Consider the following 22692-nt stretch of genomic DNA (forward strand, 5'->3'; position numbering starts at 1 on the left):
AACCAGTGATAAATAGAAAATCTCAAAAGCGGCCAGACAAAAAAGACATATTATATACGGAGGAACAAAAATAAGAATTATGGCAGACTTCTTGTTGGAAACAATGTAAGCCAGAAAACAGTGGAATATCACTTTTCAAACACTTTTTAAAAACACAAACTGTCAACTAGAATCCTATATCCAGTGAAAACATCTTCCAGAAATGAAGGTGAGTTCTTATGCTCATCAAGATGAAGTAATCCACTATACTGTATCTCTCTTACTGATTGAAACCAAGAACTCTTAGGCCAGGCACAGTGGCTCATGTCTGTAATCCCAGCATTTTGGGAGGCCACAGCAGGTGGATCGCTTGAGCTCAGTAGTTCAAGACCAGCCTGGGCAACATGGAGAAACCCTGTCTCTACAAAAAATACAAAAATTAGCCAGGTGTGGTGGCACACACCTGTAGTCCCAGCTACTTGGAAGGCTGAGGTGGGAGGATTGCTTGAGCCCAGGAGGCACAGACTGCAGTCAGCCAAGATCATGTCACTGCACTCCAGCTTGGGTAAGAGAGCAAGACTCTGTCTCAAAATAAAAAACAAAACTCAGAACTCTTGAGAGAATATGAAAAGTGATTACCTGAGTGCTCTAAAGAGAAAACAATAGAATGCAGATGAAGGACCATAGTCAAAACTAAAATAAAATCTACAATGGAGATAACTTTGCATTTTTTCTCCCCACTTTGGGGCACTTGGGAGGAGCTAAGGGTCTTCAGAGCCTGCAGCCAACTTACCTGTGGCAAGTTTTCTGACAAGGATCTCTGTCAGCTGTCTTCCTTGCACCATTTGCTCACAGAATCTCTGTCTCTGGTAGTAGGCAATGCCAGTGTTCCTGAGAAGGCCCTCAAAAGACTTGACTGTGTCCTTCACATGCTGGGTGAAAAGGTAGCAGACATCTCTCCCTTCCTGTATCTTCTGTCTTAAGTGGGTCAGTTCTTCAGCCTGAGCCTGAATTAAGGGGTCATGTATCCTAAGGTGGGAAAGAAGAGTAAAATGTAAGAGGGAATGTAGTGAATAATAGGTTACAGAAGTTTCAGAGGAGAGATCTCTTAGAATCCCTGTAAGGAACTCTCAAGTTGAATTCTTTTTTTCTTTTTTTTTTGAGACAGAGTCTCACTCTGTCGCCCAGGCTGGAGTGCAGTGACGTGATCTCAGCTCACTGCAACCTCCGCCTCCGCCTCCCAGGTTCAAGGAATTCTCTTGCCTCAGCCTTCCAAGTAGCTGGGACTACAGGTGCCCACCACCATGCCAGGATAATTTATATATTTTTTGTAGAGATGGGGTTTTGCCATGTTGGCCATGCTAGTCTGGAACTCCTGACCTCAAATGATTCATGCACCTCGGTAACCCAAAGTGCTGGGACTACAGGCATGAGCCACTGCACCTGGCCCAAGATGAATTCTTGTACAAGTTGTGTGACTCGCCTGTGGCAGAAGGAATGAAGCAGCAGCCTTGAGTTTGTCTGTTATTTTACTAACTTTGCTTTAAAAAGATGCCCCTTTGGTTCCCCACTTTAGCCTAAGTACATTTTCATACAGTATACATCAAGCATTATGCAGTAATTGGCAAAAAAAAAAAAGCTGGATTCAAAAGTGTTGGGCAGGTATCTCTGGTATTAATTGAAAGTTAAAAAGAAAAATCAGTGAAAAGGTCAAGAAGGGCAGTATTCTATTGAATGACATGAAGATAGACCATAATCAGTAAGAAGACAGTTAAAACTAAAGTTCTGGCCAGGTGCAGTGGCTCACCTGTAATCCCAGCACTTTGGGAGGCCAAGGCAGGCAGATCACCTTAGGTCCAGAGTTTTGAGACCAGCCTGGCCAACATGGCGAAACCCCATCTCTACTAAAAATACAAAAATTAGCTGGCATGGTGGTGTGCACCTGTACTCTCAGCTCCTTGGGAGGCTGACCTGGGAGGATCGCTTGAACCTGGGAGGTGGAGGTTGCAGTGAGCAGAGATCATACCACTGCACTCTAAGACTCCATCTCAAAAAAAAAAAAGTAAAGCTCTGAGTAGCAATTTCATTACTCTATGTGGGATTTCATTGTTTTCTAATTATTGTTTAAATATTTATCATGGTGATATGGTTTGGCTCTGCGTCCCCACCCAAACCTCATGTTGGATTGTAATCCCCAATGTTGGGGGAGGGACCTGCAGGAAAGTGACTGGATCACGGGGGCGGATTTCCCTCTTCCTGTTCTTGTGATAGTGAGTTCTCATGAGGTCTGGTTGTTTGAAAGTGTAGCACCTCCCTCTTTGCTCTCTCTCTCTCTCCTGTTCTGGCCATGTGAATACCATGCCTGCTTCCCCTTTGACTTCTGCAATGACTGTAAGTTTCCTGAGGCCTGCCCAGAAGCAGAAGCCTGTACAGCCCACAGAACCATGAGCCGATTAAACCTCTTTTATTTATAAATCACCCAGTCTCAGATACATGTTTATAGCAGTGTCACAATGGCCTAATACACATGGGTTCCAATGTAGAGTGTGAGCTCTGTGAGTCTAAAGACAGTGCCACCTATTACCCAACTTACAGCACCTGGTAGTGTGTACACATACAAGTAGTTACTCAGTTAATGCTGAGAACCATGTAATCCCAGAGCTGGACTGAACATTTGCAGTCATCTACCCCATCTAATGCTTGAATTTCCTCCCTGCTATTCTTCTAAGTAGTTATCTGCAGGTCCTCTTTCAAACTCTATTCCATAGAGTTACTAGAAAGTGTCAGGGGAAGTAAAGACACATACTGGGGAGAAACAGGGGCTCCAGACCTACCACCTCTTCAATCAAATATCTCTGCTTTGGTGAGTTTTACATATTTGAGCTTCTATGATTTCATTTCAACAAAGGATTAAAAGAAGTTTCAAATGCTACAATCTACCTTATGTCTGAAACCCTCTAAGGATAGTTAATGCTGCTCCCGAGTGAATTAATAATTCATTTTCCACACAACAGCTGCTCAATCATCTATCTACCCAGTAGCCCTATCAGTTAATACTCCACCTAGTGTAATACTTTTTAAAAAAGTTTGGAGGAGAAACTTTCTTATCATGAAAGGCACTTTGGAAAGTTTGAACATATCTCTTATAGAAAATGTTAATGACAGTCACCACATCTATAAATGGGAACAAATGTAATAATTACAGAAAATAGTTGTTCAGAGTTTTATATGTGTTAGAGATGGTTTTAACTACTTGCAATTGTGCATTTAATCTTCATAACCCTCTAAGATAGACACTGTCAGTATTTCCAGTTTATAAATGAAGTAGCCTAGGTTAATCACGTGCAGAAAAGTGCAGTAAATTTGACCAAGGACACACAAATAGAAGCCACATTGCTAGTATTCCAATGCAGGCAACTGTCTCCATTTTACTAATATGCTATTTAATGGAAAACCCTAGAGACCTAACTAGACCATAGCCTCACTGTGTCTTAGTCTAGTTCTGTGCCTGCCTCGTATATTTCTGCCCTTCTCCTTGCACAAATTTGCTCTTTGTTCTACCTGCCTGAGCTGCCCCACTTCAAACAGTATTTATACACTTCCCACAGAGGAACCTCCTTACCGAAGCCTTGCAGCTGGCCTTGGCAGTTCAGCCAGCTCCCTCTCCTGAAACTGCAGCTCCTCCTCCAGCACAGATTCTATAAGGTCTTTGCCCTCTTCACACTCTGAGAAAAGACAGACATGCCTGCATCATGGAAGGCTGGACGTGCTGCTGTGGTCACTGCCTGCAGGGCAGGAGGCAGGGTCTATCTCAAGGATAAAAGTATCCCCAGTACCAGGCTTTACACTGGGATTTCCATATCTTTATTCCTCAGTCTCTCAACTACTTACTCCCTGTTTTAGAGATGAGGAAAGAAAAGCCCACAGGCTGATAAAGTAACTTGACAAGATGATTCAACTGCAATGAGGCAGTCAGAATTCACATCCCCTGGGGTCTGACTCCACATCTTTTTCTTTTCTTTTCTTTTTTTTGAGATGGAATCTCACTTTGTTCCCCAGGCTGGAATGCAGTGGCACGATCTCAGCTCACTGCAACCTCTGACTCCTGGGTTATTCTCCTGCCTCAGCCTCCCAAGTAGCTGAGATTACAAGTGTGCCCCACCACAGCCTGCTAGTTTTTGTATTTTCAGTAGAGACAGGGCTTCACCATATTGGCCAGGCTGCTCTCAAACTCCTGACCTCAAATGATCCAGCCACCTTGGCTTCCCAAAGTGCTGGGATTACAGTAAGTGAGCCACTGTGCCCGGCCATGACTTCGAATCTTAAGGCCAATTCACCAAACCTTACAGCCTCTTAAGTAAAACATGAACATAAGGGCATGAAATAATGACTCCCTGTGTGTTTAGGAAGATACTAAGAACTGTAGGACTGATGGTTCTCCTGTTTCAAGAGTTTCAATAATCCCAAAATATTAGAAGATTACACATTTATATGTATACAACTGTGTAAAACTCTATATGGAGGAGAAAGATCCAAATGATATATGCCCAAATGCTAATAGTGTTTTAAAGGGAGAACCAACACATAGTGTTTGTCATGGTACTGTTGCAGTAGGTTTTTTTTTTTTTTTTTTTTTTTTGAGACGGAGTCTCGCTCTGTCGCCCAGGCTGGAGTGCAGTGGCGCAATCTCGGCTCACTGCAAGCTCCGCCTCCCGGGTTCACGCCATTCTCCTGCCTCAACCTCTCCGAGTAGCTGGGACTACAGGCGCCCGCCACCACGCCCGGCTAATTTTTTGTATTTTTAGTAGAGACGGGGTTTCACCGTGGTCTCGATCTCCTGACCTCGTGATCCGCCCGCCTCGGCCTCCCAAAGTGCTGGGATTACAAGCGTGAGCCACTGCGCCCAGCCAGGTTTTTAAGAATTATCATCATATGATCATCACCACTATCCAAAGAGGTAGTTTCTACTCTATTACCATTACAGATGAGAAAACTGAGGCACAGTGAAAACAAGTTAGATTTGAACCCAGGAAATTTGGCCCTAGGGTATATGCTCTTTAATCACTGCACAATAATACCTTTATACTAAGGTCTTAGGTAGTATCTTTCTTCTTCTCTAGCTTGAGAAATATTTTTCCTACAATTATAATGAATGAAGTTTTTTTTTTCTTAAACTAGTTTTTCCACACATCAAAGCTCATCTTTTCACTTCTTTAATAAGCGGGCTTTTGGCTTTACTTTTCTATGACAGTAAGTTAGACAGCAACTTTTAGCCACCCCCCACACAATGATTTATATAAAAATAATTGTAGAAATTGGAAAGCAAACTCAATTTCAATGTTAACCACAATCCTCTTCTAATATCCCTGTTCCTCTCATGCCCTTATTCCCATGTTTCCTTGTCATTACAGCTTCTCTTCCTTGACTGTTAGTAACAGGTTTAGGATTTTACAGTGGATTTAAAAATGTGAGCGCTAACTGCAGAGAGGAAAGGGCCAGCCCCTAACCTGGCCTGGCCTTCTGCTGAGAACGGCAGTCTGTTCCACTTGGCCTTGTTCTCATTTTGGCCATATGTCTCATAGCTCTGATCCTGGACGTCCACCTGCAGTTGCTTGCTGTCTGTAAAGTTGACACTCAGAGAGAGACAGAAAGGGTGTTACAAAGTCTCTGATTTTTCTGGAAATACCCTCAATCTAACCAGAACATGAGGAATGGCTTATCTGAACTTATGTGGGAAGAGAATCTTGATCCAGGTATCATAAAGACTTTTCTCCATGTCTGCTGTTGAAGTTTGCATCTCCACATATCTGTGACTCAGTTGAGAATAGGTAGTTTTAAGTTCCTTCAAGGCAGATAGTGTATAGTATTACTCCTTTCATCCCTGGTGCCGTTGGCACAGTGCTTTGCAAATCGGTGCTCTTAAAAAAGTTTAAATTGAATCCTGAGATGTTTTAGCCAACAGTGATGTTACATGTTTGTAGAATCTGATATTCATTGCTGAGAGGGGAAAGACAGTTTCATGCCTAAACCAAGGTTTTAGTCTCTATTCCTCACTACACTCGCCCTGCAAACTTTACACCTTTGTGCCTCAGCTTTTCTGTCCTTGGCAAATTGAGAGTAAAATGCCCACTTCTACCTTTCTGGGAGTGTGGTTAGGATAAAATTAATTTTGATACAGAATAAAGTCTGCAGTGTTTCATTTCACAGAGGAAAGATGGACAATCATTTATCACTTTGGTGACCATGCCCCTGTGGGACCTACTGTATTTCTGCAGGTGATTGGCCAGGGAGTAAACAGTAGCTTTGAATGTCAGGAATTTCTCTGTGAGGTCTCGAAAATTCTCTTTGCACTTTTCCAGTTCAGAGCGCAAGTACTGATTGATTTCCAGGATGCTCATTTCTGCCCTTGGACCAAAACAAGTGGTGGGAGACACTGCCATGCTGAAGCTTGTGGAGGAAGTAGAATCAGAGCCTAGGAAGAATAAACCCAAACAAATAATAAATTAAAAACAAATGCATGGATTATGGTAATGGTTGCACTACTTGGGTAAATTACTAAAAATTATTGAACTGTACAATTATAATGGGTAAATTTTATAGTATGTAAATTATACCTCAATAAAGTTTCTTTACATTAAACAAAGGATTTAAACAAGTCAAAAGAAAGCAGATCTGATTCATAACTTACCTTTGGGATAAACTTTGTCAGCATCCCACAACTCTGAGAATCCTTAGCCACAAAAACAAGGCACAAGGTGCTTAAGCTTAGAGTCTAAGGTACTGTCTGTGGTTCAGGCTCTGATAGGAATGCCAGAGGTAAGACCCAGTGCCAGGTAACGGTCTGGAGTCACAATCAGAATTAGAAGGTGGGGGTGTCATGGAATGTTAGGATCTCTGCCTTCCAGGTGTCTAGGCCATGTGGAAACACAGGTCTCTTCTGAAGGTCACCACCAACGGAGACCACTGCCTCGGCAGTCATTCTCAGTATTTGTATACCCTTGTGACAATCCACAGGCCTATCTCTTTATAAAATTCAACCATATTTTCATTGCTTATTATTGCAAATGCATAGAAAACATCAAGGAATACATATTTTCCCAAGTTCTATCATTGTCTTAAGAACAGTCATGAAGTCATTTTCTTTCTAATGAAAAATTTAACACTTTTAGATAGCCTTGGCATTCTTCTTTGGTTTTCCAGTTTTCCCCATCATTTATATTATAAGAAAAAAAGTCCGGAATATTCTGCTCAGTGTGTGACTAATTGATTTATATGGATTTAGAGGACAGGTGCAGTGGTTCACACCTGTAATCCCACCACTTTGGGAGACCAAGGTGGTTGGATCTCTTGAGCTAAGGAGTTTGAGACAAACCTGGGCAACATGGCGAAACCCTGCCTCTACAAAAAATTTTCAAACATTAGCCGGGCATACGGCCAGGCACGGTGGCTCATGCCTGTAATCCCAACACTTTGGGAAGCCAAGGCGGGTGGATCATGAGGTCAGGAGATCGAGACCATCCTAGCTAACATGGTGAAACCTCGTCTCTACTGAAAATACAAAAAATTAGCCAGGTGTGGTGGCGGGCGCCTGTAGTCCCAGCTACTTGGGAGGCTGAGGCAGGAGAATGGCATGAACCCGGGAGGCAGAGCTTGCACTGAGCCATGATTACGCCACTGCATTCCAGCCTGGGAGGCAGAGCAAGACTCCTTCTCAAAAAGAAAAAAACAGAGAGAGAGAAAAAAACAGAAAATAAAGGTTTTGACTACCTGAGTGGCTTTATTTATATAACAAGGCCACCTTTGCTAGCCAAACCAAACTAAAAAAGTGATAGTTGTCACCTCATACCCCAGGCTGCAGTTGGGTAGCTAAGGTTCTGCCCCTTTTTTTCACCATGACAACCTGGGTTCGGTTCCTAAATCAATTTCTTTCCAGTTTGATATTTGTGTTACTTTTGAACATTTTTTTTCCAGGGAGCTTTCTTAGCAGGATCTTTGTTGGCTTTCACCCCAGCTGTTACAGAACAGCTTGACTGAATTCAAAATCCAGAAGGTCACACAGTATCCTGGGAAGATGGTGGAATGAGAAGCACCTGGAATCTACACAACAACTGCACTGGCAGGATCTGTCTGATGTAAATATGTCAGAACTCTGGAGCCTACTGAAGGCTTGCAACTTCCAGAGGAAGGCCCAGATGGTAAATTGTAGGTAATTTCAGTCAATTTCAGTCCTTAGCACAATAGCAGCTACCCAACACTACCCCCAAGGCAGTCAGCTTGTGTTCCTACAGTAAGCTGCACACATCTTTCAGGACCCAGAATGGGCAAAAAGGATGCTGTCTCCAAATATTGGGGGTCTGGGCCGGGTGCAGTGGCTCATGCCTGTAATCCTAGCACTTTGGGAGACCGAGGTGGGTGGATTACTTGAGGTCAGGAGTTCAAGACCAGCCTGGCCAACATGGTAAAACTCTGTCTCTACTGAAATTAGCCAGGTGTGGTGGCAGGCACCTATAATCCCAGCTACTCAGGAGGCTGGGGCACAAGAATCACTTGACCCAGGAGGCAGAGGCTGCAGTGAGCTGAGATCATGCCACTGCACTCTAGCCTGGGCAACAGAGCAAGACTCCATCTCAACACACACACACACACACACACACACACACTGGGGCTCTGTTCTCTAATGGCTGATTGCAGCACAGAGACAAAGAGACTGGCAGCTACTGCTGTACCTTCCCCCATTGTAACAAGCTCCTCACCCTAAGCTGAAGCAACTTCCAGAAAGTTTAAAGGGATGGTACCCTTTTTTCACCCTCCCTCAATTTTTTTCTTTTTCCCCTTTTGGGAGCCAGACATTAAAGGATAAAATATTCAAGAATAACTGCATATATAGGTAAAATTAGGGAGTGATCACACACCCAGGGAAAGGTTCAGGCTCAGAAAACATCTGTGAAGACCATAAATTTATACCTCAGGCTGATCCTTGGCATAGAGACAACCTACAATAATCAAAAAACAAAACAATAACAGAAAAACAGCAAACCCTGAGGAAGAAGGAGAATCTAATTTCTAGAGTTAACCACACTAGTAGATTCAAATGTACAGTTTTCAACAACAATAAAAATAAATAAAAAAAAAGAACCAACAGAAACTCTCACTGAAAAATGCCTGATAGTCAAGTTAAGATTTGGTCATGGGGGAAAAAAATGAAAAGAAAAATAATAAATAATTAAAGAGAGAGACAAAAAAAAAAACCTGCTGGATGTGCTACTTGACAGACTTTGAAACAGCTGTCTTAAAGGTGCCCAAAGAACTAAAGGAAGATGTAGCGTAAGACAAGAAAATAATGCATAAACAAAACGAAAATATAAATAAAGAATAGAAAATCAAAAAGGAAAGAAAAAAGAAGTGCTGGATCTGAAAAGTAAAATAAGTGAAATAAAAAATTAACTAGAGGGATTCAAAGTCAAATTTGAAGAAAGCTGTAAAGGCAGAAGAAACAATCAGTGAACCTGAAGATAAGGCAATGGAAATCATCCAGTTTGAGGAACAGAAATAAAAAAAGATTGAAGAAAAGTGAACAGAGCCTAAGTGACCATCAAGTGGACCAACATATGTGTTGTGGAATTCCTTTTTTGTTGTTGTTGTTTTGGGGTGGGGGGTGGGGGGCTGGAGTTTTGCTCTTGCTGCCCAGACTGGAATGCAATGGCGTGATCTCGGCTCACCGCAAACTCTGCCTAGTGGGTTCAAGTGATTCTCCCACCTCAGCCTCCCGAGTAGCTGGGATTGCAGGCATGCACCACCATGCCTGGCTAATTTTGTATTTTTAGTAGAGACGCGGTTTCTCCATGTTGGTCAGGCTGGTCTCAAACTCCTGACCTCAGGTGATCCTCCCACCTCGGCCTCCCAAAATGCTGAGATCCCAGGCGTGAGCCACCACACCCAGCCTTGCATTGTGGAATTTCTAAAGAAGAAGGAGAGAAGGGCAAGAGAGAATATTTGAAGAAATCATGGCTGAAAACTTCCCAAATTTCATGAAAGACCTGAATACAAACACAGTAGCCAAACTCCAAGTAAGATAAACTTAAAGAGACTGACACCAAAACACATTATAATCAAACTTTCAAAAGTCAAAAACAGAGAATCTTTAAATTGGTAAGAGAAAAGCAACTGATCACACGTAAGAAATCTTTAATAAGATTATCAACAGATTTCTCATCAGTAACTTTGGAAGCTGGGAGGACAGGAAATCAAAAGCTGCCAATGGCCAGGAGTGGTGGCTCACATCTATAATCCCAACACTTTGGGAGGCCGAGGCGGGCAGATCACTTGACGTCAGGAGCTCAAGACCAGCCTGGCCAACATGGCAAAACCCTGTCTCTACTAAAAATACAAAAATTAGCCAGGCATGGTGGTGGGTGACTGTAAACCCAGCTACTTGAGAGACTGAGGTGGGAGAATCACTTGAACCTGGGAGGCGGAGTTTGCAGTGAGCCGAGATTGCACCACTGCACTCCAGCCTGGGTAATAGAGTGAGATTCTGTCTTTATAAACAAACAAACAAAAGAACAAAAAAACCTGCCCATGAACGGGAAAAGGATCAATAAATGGGTATTCCAAAAAGTCAAAAGTCACACAAATATCAAGCCAAAATAAACTGGTTCCCTGACTGGAAATTGAACCCAGGCTATGGCAGCAAAAGCACAGAACTTTAAGTACTGAACTGCAAGGTAGAGCAGACTTTATTGTGAATCCTGGAAGGGATCCAGAGCAGGCAGTTTGAGCTTATGAAGAATTTTAACTTTGTTTTGTATTAAATTTTGCTCTTTAATTTAGTCAAGAGAATTTTTTCCCCTACACAACACAGATAATATTGTCAAGATAATTTTTAAGGGTAGCTATGACACTAGTATGTGCCTTTCTTTTAATTTGATCTCCCTGTCAATTGTTTCAAATAAGAGATCTCTAATTTTTTTAAATTCAGGTGTCTAATTTAACGGATCCATCTTCAGGCCATTGGCAACTAGAATATCCAATGGTATAATTATTCCAATAGCAATTCAACCAAATAGCCTCTTTGTGGAAAGCCCAGGATGTCATTTTCCAGGTTAACTTCCTGGGAAGGGCATAGAAGATGCAATCCCAAAGATTCCCCTCCAAGAAAAAAGTTCAATGTAAGGAGTAGGCCACAGATGGTTAAGGATGATGTTTGCCTCCAGTAACCCACAAAGTTGTGGGGGCTTCCAGTCACAGACCTGTGAATCTGTGATACCAGCTAGGCCCTCTTGGGATTGTGCTTTTCTAGGACTAATCAGGCAAAGAGTTGAGATGGTAAAATCCTCGAAGGGATGGGACTTCTTAAGACAAACCCGAAGAGCTTGACATAGTTAGAACAAAAAGTGTACTTGGGTTCCCAGCCATTTTCAGACAGGCCACCTAATATGACCTGAAAATTACCAGCTCTTACCCGATAGTGGAAACCAAGAGAAAGTGCTCCCACTTGGTCACAAGTCAAGCTCTCAAGGATATAAAATAAGATGAGAAGGAACCTCAACCAGTACCCCCTTTTATGACAGAATAACACACAGAGACAAAGACAAAGGAACAGACAATTTCTGGGAAGAAAGGGATTAAACAATATGAATTGGTACCACAAAGTACAAAAAAAGCACATCAGAGTCACTACACCGAAGACTAGTCACACAAATCCTTTTCTCCCATTAGTCAAGATTTTGGAGAGGGAAAAGAAACAGTGATTTTTACTGTCCACTTAATCAGATTCCACACAGAGAAGGAGGCCGGGAGCCTGGCTGGTAAAAAAATTCTTACCCTTATGACAGCTGATCAGATCCTGGGTTCTTCACTGCAGCTTCCAGAAGAGCAGAGCTTTGCTATCCTGCTTACAGCTCCAAAACTGTAGGGGCCAGTGGAAACCCTCCCTCTTAATCCTCTGGAGTTTCACTCAAAAATCAACTCAGAAAAGGCAGATTAATTGGAGAAAAGGCATAAAATGTACTAACATGTACATGGGGAGGGCCACAGAGTGATTACCCTACCCTACCCACAATGGGATGCAGAAGCTTATATACCATCTCAAGGTAACAGAATGAATGAGGGCTCAAAGCATGGCCAAAACCAGGTACCATCAGAGTCAGAGGTATATCCATTTATTGTGGGCAAGACGGGTTATGGGAGGGAGAGAAGAGGAGGCTTAGCTAGCAAAGGTGGTCTTAATATGTAAATGAAACCTTACAGGTAGCAGCTCTCAGAGAGAATAAACTCTAAAAGTTTCTTTCAGACCTTTACAGGTGTCAGACTCTCAGTTAATCTTTCTTAGATCTGGGCAAGGAAAGACTTGGCTGCATCAATGCAGATTTCCCTACAGATGCAAATCTCCCCAACAAAATACAACTTTGCAGGGCTACTTCTGCAGCTGGCTTTCTGAACAGACATCTCAAAATGTGTCAAAGAAATGTATTTTGGGGTGAAATATTTTTAATTCCTTCACATCTACAGCCTGACGCACCTGCCATTTCAACGCATCATTGTTGGTGGCAATTCCATTCTTCCCTACACTCAAGCCAAAAAACAGATTCTCCTTGAGGCTAGTCTTTTTCTCATAGCACACATACAATTTGTCAGAAAAATCATGTTTCCTGTTTGGGTTAATTACAGACTTTGATCTGCCCAATCTTTCTCTTTCTTGGTCTCTGAATTTTGGCAAAGGAGTCTCCGGTCTCCGGATACAGGCGGGATCGATTCTACAGACAAGTCTCAAAACCGTCAGACATTTAAGAGCCTTAATCTCGAGGTCAGGGTTTGGGCCGCTCTTGACCCTTTTCTTTGGGCCTAGGCGACAAAATGAGCCTGGCCAGGCCTGTCTTCAAGGCCCAGGGGCAGGGCCAGGTCCTCGCGATGCTTCTTGAAGCTTCTTCCGCGGGTCGGCCCCCACCCTCCCCTTCCCTGTGACCTGCAGAGAAGGTTCAGGGGTCATTTATTCAATTTGCTAGGAGCCCACGAGGCGCAGGTGCCCGGTGACTCTGTGGTTCCCACCGCACCCGCCGCCCTCCTTGGTCCTCTCGCTGTCTCCGGCGGGCAGTAACCTTACGGGTGAGCTTGGGCTCCGAAGACACCCAGCCAGGGAGGGACCATTAGGGAAGGGCATCGGCCCCTTAAGTCTTTCTCAGTAGGGATCTGTAAAAGGTCTTGAAGAAGTAGAACGGGAGAGTTGGAACTAGATCAAAGGGAAAGAAAGAAATCCTAGGAGATTTCCTCTCTGAAGGCACCATGAAGAGAAAGTCCGCCTCCTCTGGGCCGGGTCCTCACGTCGCTGGTGAACCGAGTTCCGATCTCCACTGGAGACCAAATCAGTTGAGTTTGGCTGGACTCCTAGTGAAGAAGCCACGCTTTGTCCTCCCTTATTTAGCTCTTGATTGTCTCTCCTGGGCTTTCCATGGATTCCAGGGATGCAGCTGAGAAGTTTGTTTTTAATGTACTTACTTGAAGTAAGAATATTTGAAAGTATTTTTGCAAAGACAAAGGTTTTCTTTTGCACTGAAGACATCCAGATGTGAGGAAAATCACTCAGCTGGGGAAAGCAAATGCTGTTGAGAATGTCTCACAAACAAATTCCACGTCAGCAGGTAGGTTTGACCCTCAGGTTGGGCACATTTTAAGTGCACTGTTGGTGGAATTTAAGATGAATCTAGCATGTTCATGATTAATATTTTTAGTTTTTTAGTAAAATTTAACATTTTAAATTTAAATACACATTCTGAAAATTATATAACGACCATAAGAAACCGGCTTTATGCCATTCTTACAAATACAGGAAAGAAAGATGATATTATAATGACAATGCGTCATAAATGGTAACAATTTTAAAGTGCCTAGAGAAGAAAAGTTAACCTAGAGTTCTATGCAAAAATAAAATTTCAAAACTGTGAGTGAAATAAGGACATTGAAAAACATACAAAAGCTAAAAGAATTCACCAACCCACGTTACAAGAAATCTTATTAAGAGTCCTCCAGGCAGAGGCAAAAGGATCCCAGATAAAAATGTGGGCCTATACAAAGAAATGAATATTGGAAATGGCATTTAGAAAGCATGTACAGCACATTTTCTTATAATTTAAATCTTTTAAAAAATATTTGACATAATAAATAAAAGTAATAATAATGAATCACAGATTATAATGCATAAAGTAAAATTACATAACACTAGGATAAAGGCCAGAAAGGGAGATATAATGACACTTGAAAGCAGACTGTGATAAATTAAAGACGTATCCCAGAAACCCTAAAGCAGCCACTGAAATAAGAAAAGGGTTTTAGCTAATAAAGCAACAAAGGAAAGAAAACGGAATGAAATAAAAGCTATGTAAACACTATGCTGGAACAACTAATCTCCAGGCATCCACCCTATGGAAATATACCAGTGGCCAATGAGAAGTGTACAAGAATGATGACTGCAGCATTGCTTGTAATCACAAAATAATAGAACCAACCTACTTTTAAAGATATATGAAAAGAGTTTTATTTATTTAACAGACAATTGAACAAACAAACAATGGAAGCAAGTCCTTTGCCAAAAGGAACACAGAGGGTCATGATGATGCTACTCCTCCAAGGATTTCAGGGTTCTCAGACGCCTAGTTTCTGTCTAGTTCTGGAAGATGTTATTCTTGGGGAGCAATAGGTCCTCGAGTTTGGGGCTCTTTCAGGTTCTCTCTCCATTTCCCCATTCTGCTACAATAGATAAACAAAAGCAATTCTCACTTGCAGAAGATCCCGCCTATGCGTCTGCACGAGCCTTTCAGGAGGTCTGGATGTCTGGTTCACGACTCCCTGGCTTCTTTCCCAGCTTTTGCTTTTCCCTTCCCCCGCTCCCACCCTACGGCCCCACGAACAGACCCCCGCCCAGCTGAGCCCCCGCAGCTCCACCGCGCAGAAGGCGCACAGGAGGCCCTGCCAGTTGCCCGCCCCGCGGGGTGCCGAGAAATCAACGCTTTGTGAGAAGAACTTCCCCATGGAAAAAAATCTCTTGATTTCCACTCTCAGGGCTCTTTAAAGGACCAAAAGCTCAAGGCGACGATGGATTCATTCGACAAGTCCTAGTCGTGCGCTCTAGTGAGTGCCAGACCCTGCTCCGAGCGAGGGGACCCACGAGCGACCCTCACCACCATCCCTGCCCTGGTGGAGCCCCCGTGGGGAACACAGGATCCGAAGATGGCAGCGGAAGCTCCGCAGCAGCCCGAAAGCGACTGGGCAGGGTGGATACAGGCTCCTTCACTGGGTGAAGGCTGCACAAAGACGGGGAAGAACCATCCCGGGAGCCCACCAGGCGTTCAGCTTCCCTTGGGACCCCAGGCGGCTCGGGCTGGGTCGCCGACCGGGGAGTTTCTGGGGGCTTCTGAAGCAAGAGAGGGGCAGGGCGGGCGAAGGCCATTCGGCTCTCCGTCTGGCTCCAGAATCTCCTAACGCGCAGGTGTCCAACGTGACCAGTGCAACTCACCGCTCTAATCTCTCTGGTTTTCCAAAGCCTTGCTCAGTCGTCCTGCCAGGCGGGCGCTGAGAATAGAAAGGATGGAGGAAGTTTAGTGAGTGTGCCCATCCTATATTGCCTATTAGAGCCGGTACTGCTTGTCTCTGTGGCGCAATGGGTTAGCGCGTTCGGCTGTTAACTGAAAGGTTGGTGGTTCGAGCCCACCCAGGGACGCTTATTGCAACTTTTAAAGCATTCACGCATTGTCAATCACTAGACAAATGGGGAAGATTTTATCTTCCCGGAGTACCAAGCCACTAATTTATGACTGATCCATGTCAAGGGCCAGCCCCAAGCCCCTAATTTATGACTGATCCATGTCAAGGGCCAGCCCACCTCCCAGATCCGATTCTTAACCGGGTATCTCCTGAAATGGCGGGTTTACACCTGTGTAACTCAGGATCCTGAAACAGAGACCTAGGAACCCACTTTTGGTGTGATAAAATTCTAATTCAATCCGTTATACGCTTAAACGAGTAATTTATGTGCCTCCATTTTTTCATGTTTTAGTAATAGGAGTCCAGTAGTATCTCCAGGTTGTGCCTGGATTTACTGATTGGTCTATTAATAATGTGACCAGTGGAATCATTCATCATCATAGTGATCCTCTCCATCATTTTTGAAAACAGTATTTTTCCTCAGTTTGTGCATTATTTATTTAACCCTTTTCAAAATGTTTTTGTTAGCCAGGCGTGGTGGCATGCACCTGTATTCCCAGCTACTCAGGAGGCTGAGGCAGGAGAATCGTTTGAACTTGGCAGGTGGAGGCTGCAGTAAGCTGAGATCGCTACACTCCAGCCTTAGCAACAGAGTGTGACTCCATCTCAAAAAAAAAAAAAGAAAACATGTTTTTGGGATGAGGTTGGTTTCATGGTTTTAGGATTACAAAGAATGCTGCAGTCACCATTCTTGTACACATATCTTTGGTCGTTGTGGAAATGTCTACACTGCAGATATTTGTATAGTGTAGAGAACTGGGGGCTGGGCGTGGTGGCTCATGCCTGCAATTCCAGCACTTTGGGAGGCCGAGGCGGGCGGATCACCTGAGGTCAGTTCAAGACCAGCCTGACCAACATGGAGAAGCCCCGTCCTTACTAAAAACACAAACTTAGCCGGGTGTGGTGGCACATGCCTGTAATCCCAGCTACTTGGGAGGCTGAGGCAGGAGAATCAGTTGAACCCAGGAGGCAGAGGTTGTGGTGAGCTGAAATCGTGCCAACAAGAGCAAAACTCTTTCTCAAAAAAAAAAAAAAAAAAAAAGAGAACTGGATGCACCACTGCTACATTATAGTGTTTATATAATGCTTCTAATTTGAGTACATTCTGCAAATGTATCTTTCATGGGAGCAGTACCAAATAATATTCCAATATGAATATTTATAAGAGGAAAAATGTGCAGATGTGCAATTGAGCTTTATGCCTCTCCATGGGGCCCATGTTCATAAAATGGTGGCATTAGCAATCATCTGAGAGTGCAGTTTGTGGTCCTCTGACATCAAAAGCTGAAGCAGAAGACATGAAAACCCTCATTGTACATCCTCTGTAGTCTGGCCAGAATCATTCCTAGGTCGGTGGTCTCTTAACAGGAGGGAATGCTGCTTGCTTGCTTTGTCAAAACCACAAAAGGGAGGGAAAGTATCAGACTGTTGGTTGATAACAGTAGTGAAGCAAGTCTTTCCAAAGAGTAAGTTTGTTAACCCTTGGGAAAAAAAAATCCTAATTCTTACCAGATGGTGCCATGCAGTTCCAGGCTCTTGGTGTCTCAAACAAAGAATGTACATGACACACACAAAGCAGCAAAGCAAAGCAAAAGTTTATTAAGCACAGTAACATTCTTGGAGTGGGGAGAGTGGGCTGACCTCTGGGAGATGAGATCAGTATAAGTTTGGCGTACTCTGGGTCTTTTTATGTGTGGTTTTTTTTCTTCTCTTCCCAAGGATGCCTAATCTTTAGCCAGTGTTTGCCTTTAGATTGATATGTAGGTTGCTTAGTTACTTTGGCCCTTGTGTGCTTGCACATTGTCTCCATCCCATAATTTTAAGTACATGCATGATATGTAGTCCATATGCATGAGTTTTAATGAGCTGATTATCATATGGAGTCATGTTAAGGATACTTTTTTTTCTTGAATGCACATGTCTATCTCTGAGGAGCTGCCCCTTTACTGCTTTGGATCTTGCCAGCAATGTGGGGTCCTTGCTTGCTATTTTTTTTTTTTTTGAGACAGAATCTCTCTCTGTTGCCCAGTCTGGAGTGTGGTCGTGCAATCTCAGCTCACTGCAACCTCCGCCTCCTGGGTTCAAGCAATGTTCCTGTCTCAGCCTCCTGAGTAGCCTGGAGTACAGGAGTGCACCACCACACCCAGCTAATTTTTGTATTTTTAGTAGAGATGGGGTTTCGCCATGTTGGCCAGGCCGATCTCAAACTCCTGACCTCAGGCGATCCACCCGTCTTGGCCTCCCAAAATGCGGGGATTACAGGCGTGAGCCACCGTGCCCGGCCTTGCTTGCTTTTTTAAATCTTACTTTTTGTTTTGGCTGCTCAACTTCTGCCTTTTATCTTGCTTCTTGCTCTCCCACCCCATCACCTTGCTTCTGTTTCTGCCTTTACTCATTCTGCCTTTTATCCAACTTCCAATTCCCTCTGCTGTTCTCCTGCCTCATAATGGCAGTTAGTGAGGGAGGGGTTTTAAGGGGGCATGTCTGACCTCCTATCCTGTCACAGCCAGAAACAGCTTTCAAGGTTTCTCTGTGGTCCTGTCAGCCAAGAGGGAGTCGGTTCAGTTGGTTGTAGGGCCTAGGGCTTATTTTTATTTCTCAATCCTGACAAGGGAAGGCTGGATTAATGCAGATTCTCTGGAGGTGTAAATTTCCCCTACAAAAGACAGTTTTGCAGAGTTACTTCTGTTTGCTGGCTCTCTGACAGCCATCTTAAAATATGCCAAAGAAATATATTCTGGGGTAAAATATTTTTATTTTCTTCATCTATCTACAGCTTCACCATACTGACAGCCTCCAGTCCAAGCATACCTGAAACCTTTCTTTTTAAAAAGCTTTCCCACACTTCTGACTGCCTTCAAGTCTCTGCCAAAACACAAGTAACAGTGGCTGACTCCCTGCTATAGCAAACTCAGAATGAATAGCCTTTGCTTTTTTTCATTTGGTTGGTCTTCGTTTATTTGCAGAAGCTTCAATGTAGAGTTGACAAGGACTCCATCTTTGACCAAACCTTAGTAGTTTCCTCTGAGCCTTTTTCTCTATTAGTTCTTGGCCTGTCAAGTCCAGTTTTAGAAAAGAATACTGTTGAGTCTAGTTTAGCAAGAGTCCTCCCAACTACCTTTGATAGCTAATCAAGCTCCTTTTAGTAATTTTCCATCCACTGACTTTCTTATCTTGCCAATTGGCTGTAATCTTCAACTCTTCCTGCTGCATTTGAGGTTGAGCTCAGTTCTCTGCTGGTCTCTCTTGCCTACTGTAGTACATACAATAAAACCTGTCTGATGTTTTTAACAAGTGTCCAGTGTAGTCCCTCAGAAACTACCTTTGCAAAATTATGACAATCAGAGAAATCTGACATGGCTGACTCCATCTTGGTTCTAGCCTCACAGGCTAGCTGTCTTTGCTCATTCCTGTGCAATTTCTCCCAAGCTATCTTTGGGAAAAATTGAGTTTATAGTTTAAATTAGGGGTTCCCAACCCCCAGGGCCACAAGACAGGTACTGGTCCATGGCCTGTTAGGAACCCAGTTGAACAGCAGGAGGTGAGCTACAGGCTTTGGAGCATTACCACCTGAGCTCCGCCTCTTGTCAGATCAGCATCGGCATTAGATTATCATCGGAGCTCAGACCCTATTGGGAACTGCGCGTGTGAGGGATCCAGATTGCGCACTCCTTATGAGACTGTAACTAATGCCTGATGACCTGAGGTGGAACAGTTTCATCTGGAAACCATCCAACACCCCCTTCCATGGAAAAATTGTCTACCATGAAACCAGTCCCTGGTGCCAAAAACACTGGGGACAGCCAAAAAGGTTGGTTTAAATGATAACCTTCCCCAAAACTAAATTACCCCTGTAAAACTAATGAAAGGCCACCAAGTTAGGAGGATGAAAGGGGCCTGAATTCTACTAAGATGTATGCTTCGTTAAATAATTACCAGCCATTATTCCGGAGGTCACAAGATTTGCAGCTTCCCCAATTACTGCTGTGAAGAACATCACTATTGTAGAACCTAAGATTGGCCTCTTGAGATGTCTTTTCAGGCGTTTGCATTTCTGACTACTGGATGGCACCATTGGGCCCGAAAATCAACCAGTCCCTTAGCCCCCACCCAGAAGCTGGCTCAGTGCAGGAGGGCCATTTTCCACACCCCTGTGATTTCATCCCCAACAGTCAGCACCGCCCAAGCCCCAGCCCCTTCCCCACCAAATTGTCTTTGAAAACCCTTTACCTCCAAGCCTTCAGTGAGATTGATTTGAGTAACAACTCTGTCCCCCACATGTCGTGGCTGGCCTGTGTCAATTAAACTCTTTACCTCAATGCCATGGTCTCCATGAATTGATTTTGTATGTACAGTGGGCAGGAAGAACCCATCAGGCAGTTACATCTGCAGGAGGGTGCCAGTTCTTTCCACAAAGGCTGGTCAGATACCCAGAAAGTATCTCTCCACTACTACCTGGACAATGTGTCTCCTGGTCAGTATCCAGGGAATGGCGCCTGGCTCAAATATTTAGTATTCAGCAGTTACTACTACACTGTCACTGTCACCTAATCCCTCATTTTCAATATTTTGCCATGACTTCCAGTGGCCTAACTGCCGCAGTGCCACAGAATCTTTATGGTCTCCAAGGAGAACTCTGCACTCGATGTTTTGTGATTTGAGCAATGGAATAGAATCTGATACTGGTGGCCTGGGGAAAGTCCCTGGACATTGGTGGCATCTCGACCCCAGCTGTGGTGTCCAGACTCTTGACACCATCTCAAGAACGAAGTCAAGGATGAGTCAACAAACAGTGAAAGAAGAGATTTATTGCAAAGCAAAAAGTACACACTCAAGAAAGGGGAGTTCAGGCATACCCGAGACAGAACAATGGGTTCTGGGGTTTCATCTTGATTGGTTTCTTTAACCAAGGAGTGGAATATTCATGAAAATTCCTGGGTAAAGGTGGAGATTTCTCGGAACTGTGGTGCCATCCATTTTTATATCACATGTTGGTCTCAGAACTGTCATGGCACTGGTGGGTGTGTGATTTAGTATGTTAATGAGCATATAATGAGGGCCTAGGTAAAACCTACGTCAAATCCAGCACCACATTGGGTCCAGTCAGTCTTAGCCAGCTTGGTCCACACTCCAGTTTTTCAGCGTCTTATTAGTCCCTAGCCTCAAGTCGTGTAAATCTGCTGCTTAGAATTTGTTATCCTGTAACCACCCTGTATTATTCCTGTCTCAAATCTACTTGTAAATATTCAAATGGTCTTTGACTTGGGAATTCCAACTTTGCTTACTTCACAGTGTTTCCTGCGTTATAATCCAATATAAGAAAAGATGATCCAGACATTTGTTAAACATCTCAAATAAGATGTATCCCAAGTATTTGTGTCAAATTTGGATTATTTTGGTTTTGTCTTTGCAGAATATAAAAAACTGACATGAGGTAAGCACTAAGGTCTGGAGATGGCTGTGCAAGAGATGACAAAGTCCAACACCATGTGTCCAATCATCTCTTCTGGGGCAGCATATTTTTCTACAATACTGAATTTGGAAAAAAAAAATAAAAAAAAACCCTGCAAGATTCATGAAACTGTACAACTGTCTTTATAACATTACCAGTGATAAAATCAGTAAGGAAGGCTGGTTTGCAGTCATCTGAGCAGTCTCTTTACTTTCATAAATATGGTTTCTCTCTGATATTAAACGGCTTCCAATTTCAAGCAGAATGCTACGTCCCAAGGATCAGGATGTGAGGAGAATCGATTTCTTTTGTAATCCTAAACCTTCTAGTCTGCGAATTCAAAGCCATTATTTGAAGAAGGGTGCCCAGCCTCCATCTGGCCGCCTGTTTGCTCCGCAACGCAGGCTAACGACAAGCTTCTTTGGGCGAGAACAGATGAGGGGGCGGGAGGGAAAAAGGGAGAAGCAGACTTCATTTCCCCTTGCCGGCTGAAACAGCGGGTTGGTCCGCTAAGCGGCAGGAAGGCAGACGGGGACTGGGAAAGGCACTGTCGGTGACATCACGGATAGGGCGACTTCTATGTAGATGAGGCAGTGCAGGGGCTGCTACTTCCCCACCTGCTGCTTCGCCACGAAGGAGTTCCCGTGCCGTGGGAGCGGGCTCAGGACCGCTGGTCGGACCTGAGAGTCCCAGCTGTGTGTCAGGTCTAGGAGGGTTCGGGGGTGCGCGGGGCAAGTGACCGTGCGTGTAAAGGGTGAGGCGTATGAGGCTGTGGCGGGGAGGAGGGGTAGGAATTCGTACGTACTTGTCAGAACAGATTCCATGGTCAGGAAGGTGGTTTCTTTAGGCTGAGGCTTAATCCGTTACACTGCGGGCATGCTGACTCCTCTGATTTCACCAAATGCGGGGAAACTCGACTGCATAGTTTGTGGTAGTGGGGGGATTGCGTTTGCGCTTTCCTCTGGTTTTTTTGTTCTTTAAGAAGTAACCTGTACACTGACAATTATCTTTTTCCTTTTGTTGCTGTGGCTTGGGTTGCGTCACAGGTGTTATTCTTACAGTGGAAGGAGGGGGAATAGGAAGTAACATGTCGACTGTGCTGGAGGAAGAAGAGAAATAAGCGTCAGCTGTTGTGACACAAAAGGTAACTAGCCTGAAAGCCGCACAGCTTTTCCTTTTCCAGGTGGTGCTGTTTTTTTGCAGAGATTGGTTCATCGTCTTCAGTGTCTTGGGTTCTCACGATCTGTAAAAATCTTCGTGTTTTTCCCTAGCACCCAGTCATCTTTTATACAGCCTCTGCTTCTAACTGCATCCCCTACAGGAGTTTGTAGGATTTCTGTGCTAGCGGTGAATGTGTTCTCACTTCATAGAGCCAGGTACCAACTACGCAGACGGGCGCTGTTCTTTGGGAAGAAAGCAGGGCCTTTGGGGCTCTTAGTGTCCCCGCTGTGTTGTAGACATAACACGCTTACTTTGTGGAGGGGAACGGCTCTCCCGGAGCCCAG

The 22692-nt window shown here is 43.9% G+C and overlaps 1 protein-coding gene, 1 long non-coding RNA gene and 2 other non-coding genes across 4 annotated transcripts; 2 read left to right on the top strand and 2 right to left on the bottom strand.

Annotated features, from left to right (window-relative positions):
- Positions 1-50: 50 nt before the first annotated feature.
- LOC100594556 (neuroblastoma breakpoint family member 6-like protein) lies at positions 51-6833 on the bottom strand. The gene is made up of 4 exons (XM_030824683.1): positions 6668-6833; positions 6242-6451; positions 3602-3704; positions 51-1008 (listed from the first exon to the last, which is right to left on the bottom strand). Exons 2-4 carry the CDS (start codon positions 6417-6419, stop codon positions 741-743), a joined length of 549 nt encoding a protein of 182 aa, XP_030680543.1. The 5' UTR covers positions 6420-6451; positions 6668-6833; the 3' UTR covers positions 51-740.
- Positions 6834-13713: 6880 nt separating this feature from the next.
- LOC101176092 lies at positions 13714-15545 on the bottom strand. The gene is made up of 2 exons (XR_004032672.1): positions 15488-15545; positions 13714-14721 (listed from the first exon to the last, which is right to left on the bottom strand). It is a non-coding gene; the product is annotated as an uncharacterized LOC101176092 (long non-coding RNA).
- A 72-nt stretch (positions 15546-15617) lies between these two features.
- On the top strand, positions 15618-15691 carry TRNAN-GUU. The gene has a single exon. It is a non-coding gene; the product is annotated as a tRNA-Asn (tRNA).
- A 6293-nt stretch (positions 15692-21984) lies between these two features.
- LOC115837837 lies at positions 21985-22151 on the top strand. Its single transcript, XR_004032883.1, has one exon. It is a non-coding gene; the product is annotated as a U1 spliceosomal RNA (small nuclear RNA).
- The last annotated feature ends 541 nt before the right edge of the window (positions 22152-22692 follow it).

Source organism: Nomascus leucogenys, chromosome 12, assembly GCF_006542625.1.
Source record: "Nomascus leucogenys isolate Asia chromosome 12, Asia_NLE_v1, whole genome shotgun sequence".
NCBI lineage: Eukaryota > Metazoa > Chordata > Mammalia > Primates > Hylobatidae > Nomascus > Nomascus leucogenys.

Coding starts and splice junctions, on each gene's coding strand:
- LOC100594556 (XM_030824683.1), bottom strand. CDS start 6,419: ATGGCAGTGTCTCCCACCACTTGTTTTGGTCCAAGGGCAGAAATGAGC. Junction 3,705..6,241: donor CAATCACCTGCAGAAATACA/GTAGGTCCCACA, acceptor GTCTTTTCTCAG/AGTGTGAAGAGGGCAAAGAC. Junction 1,009..3,601: donor AGGCCAGCTGCAAGGCTTCG/GTAAGGAGGTTC, acceptor TTCCCACCTTAG/GATACATGACCCCTTAATTC.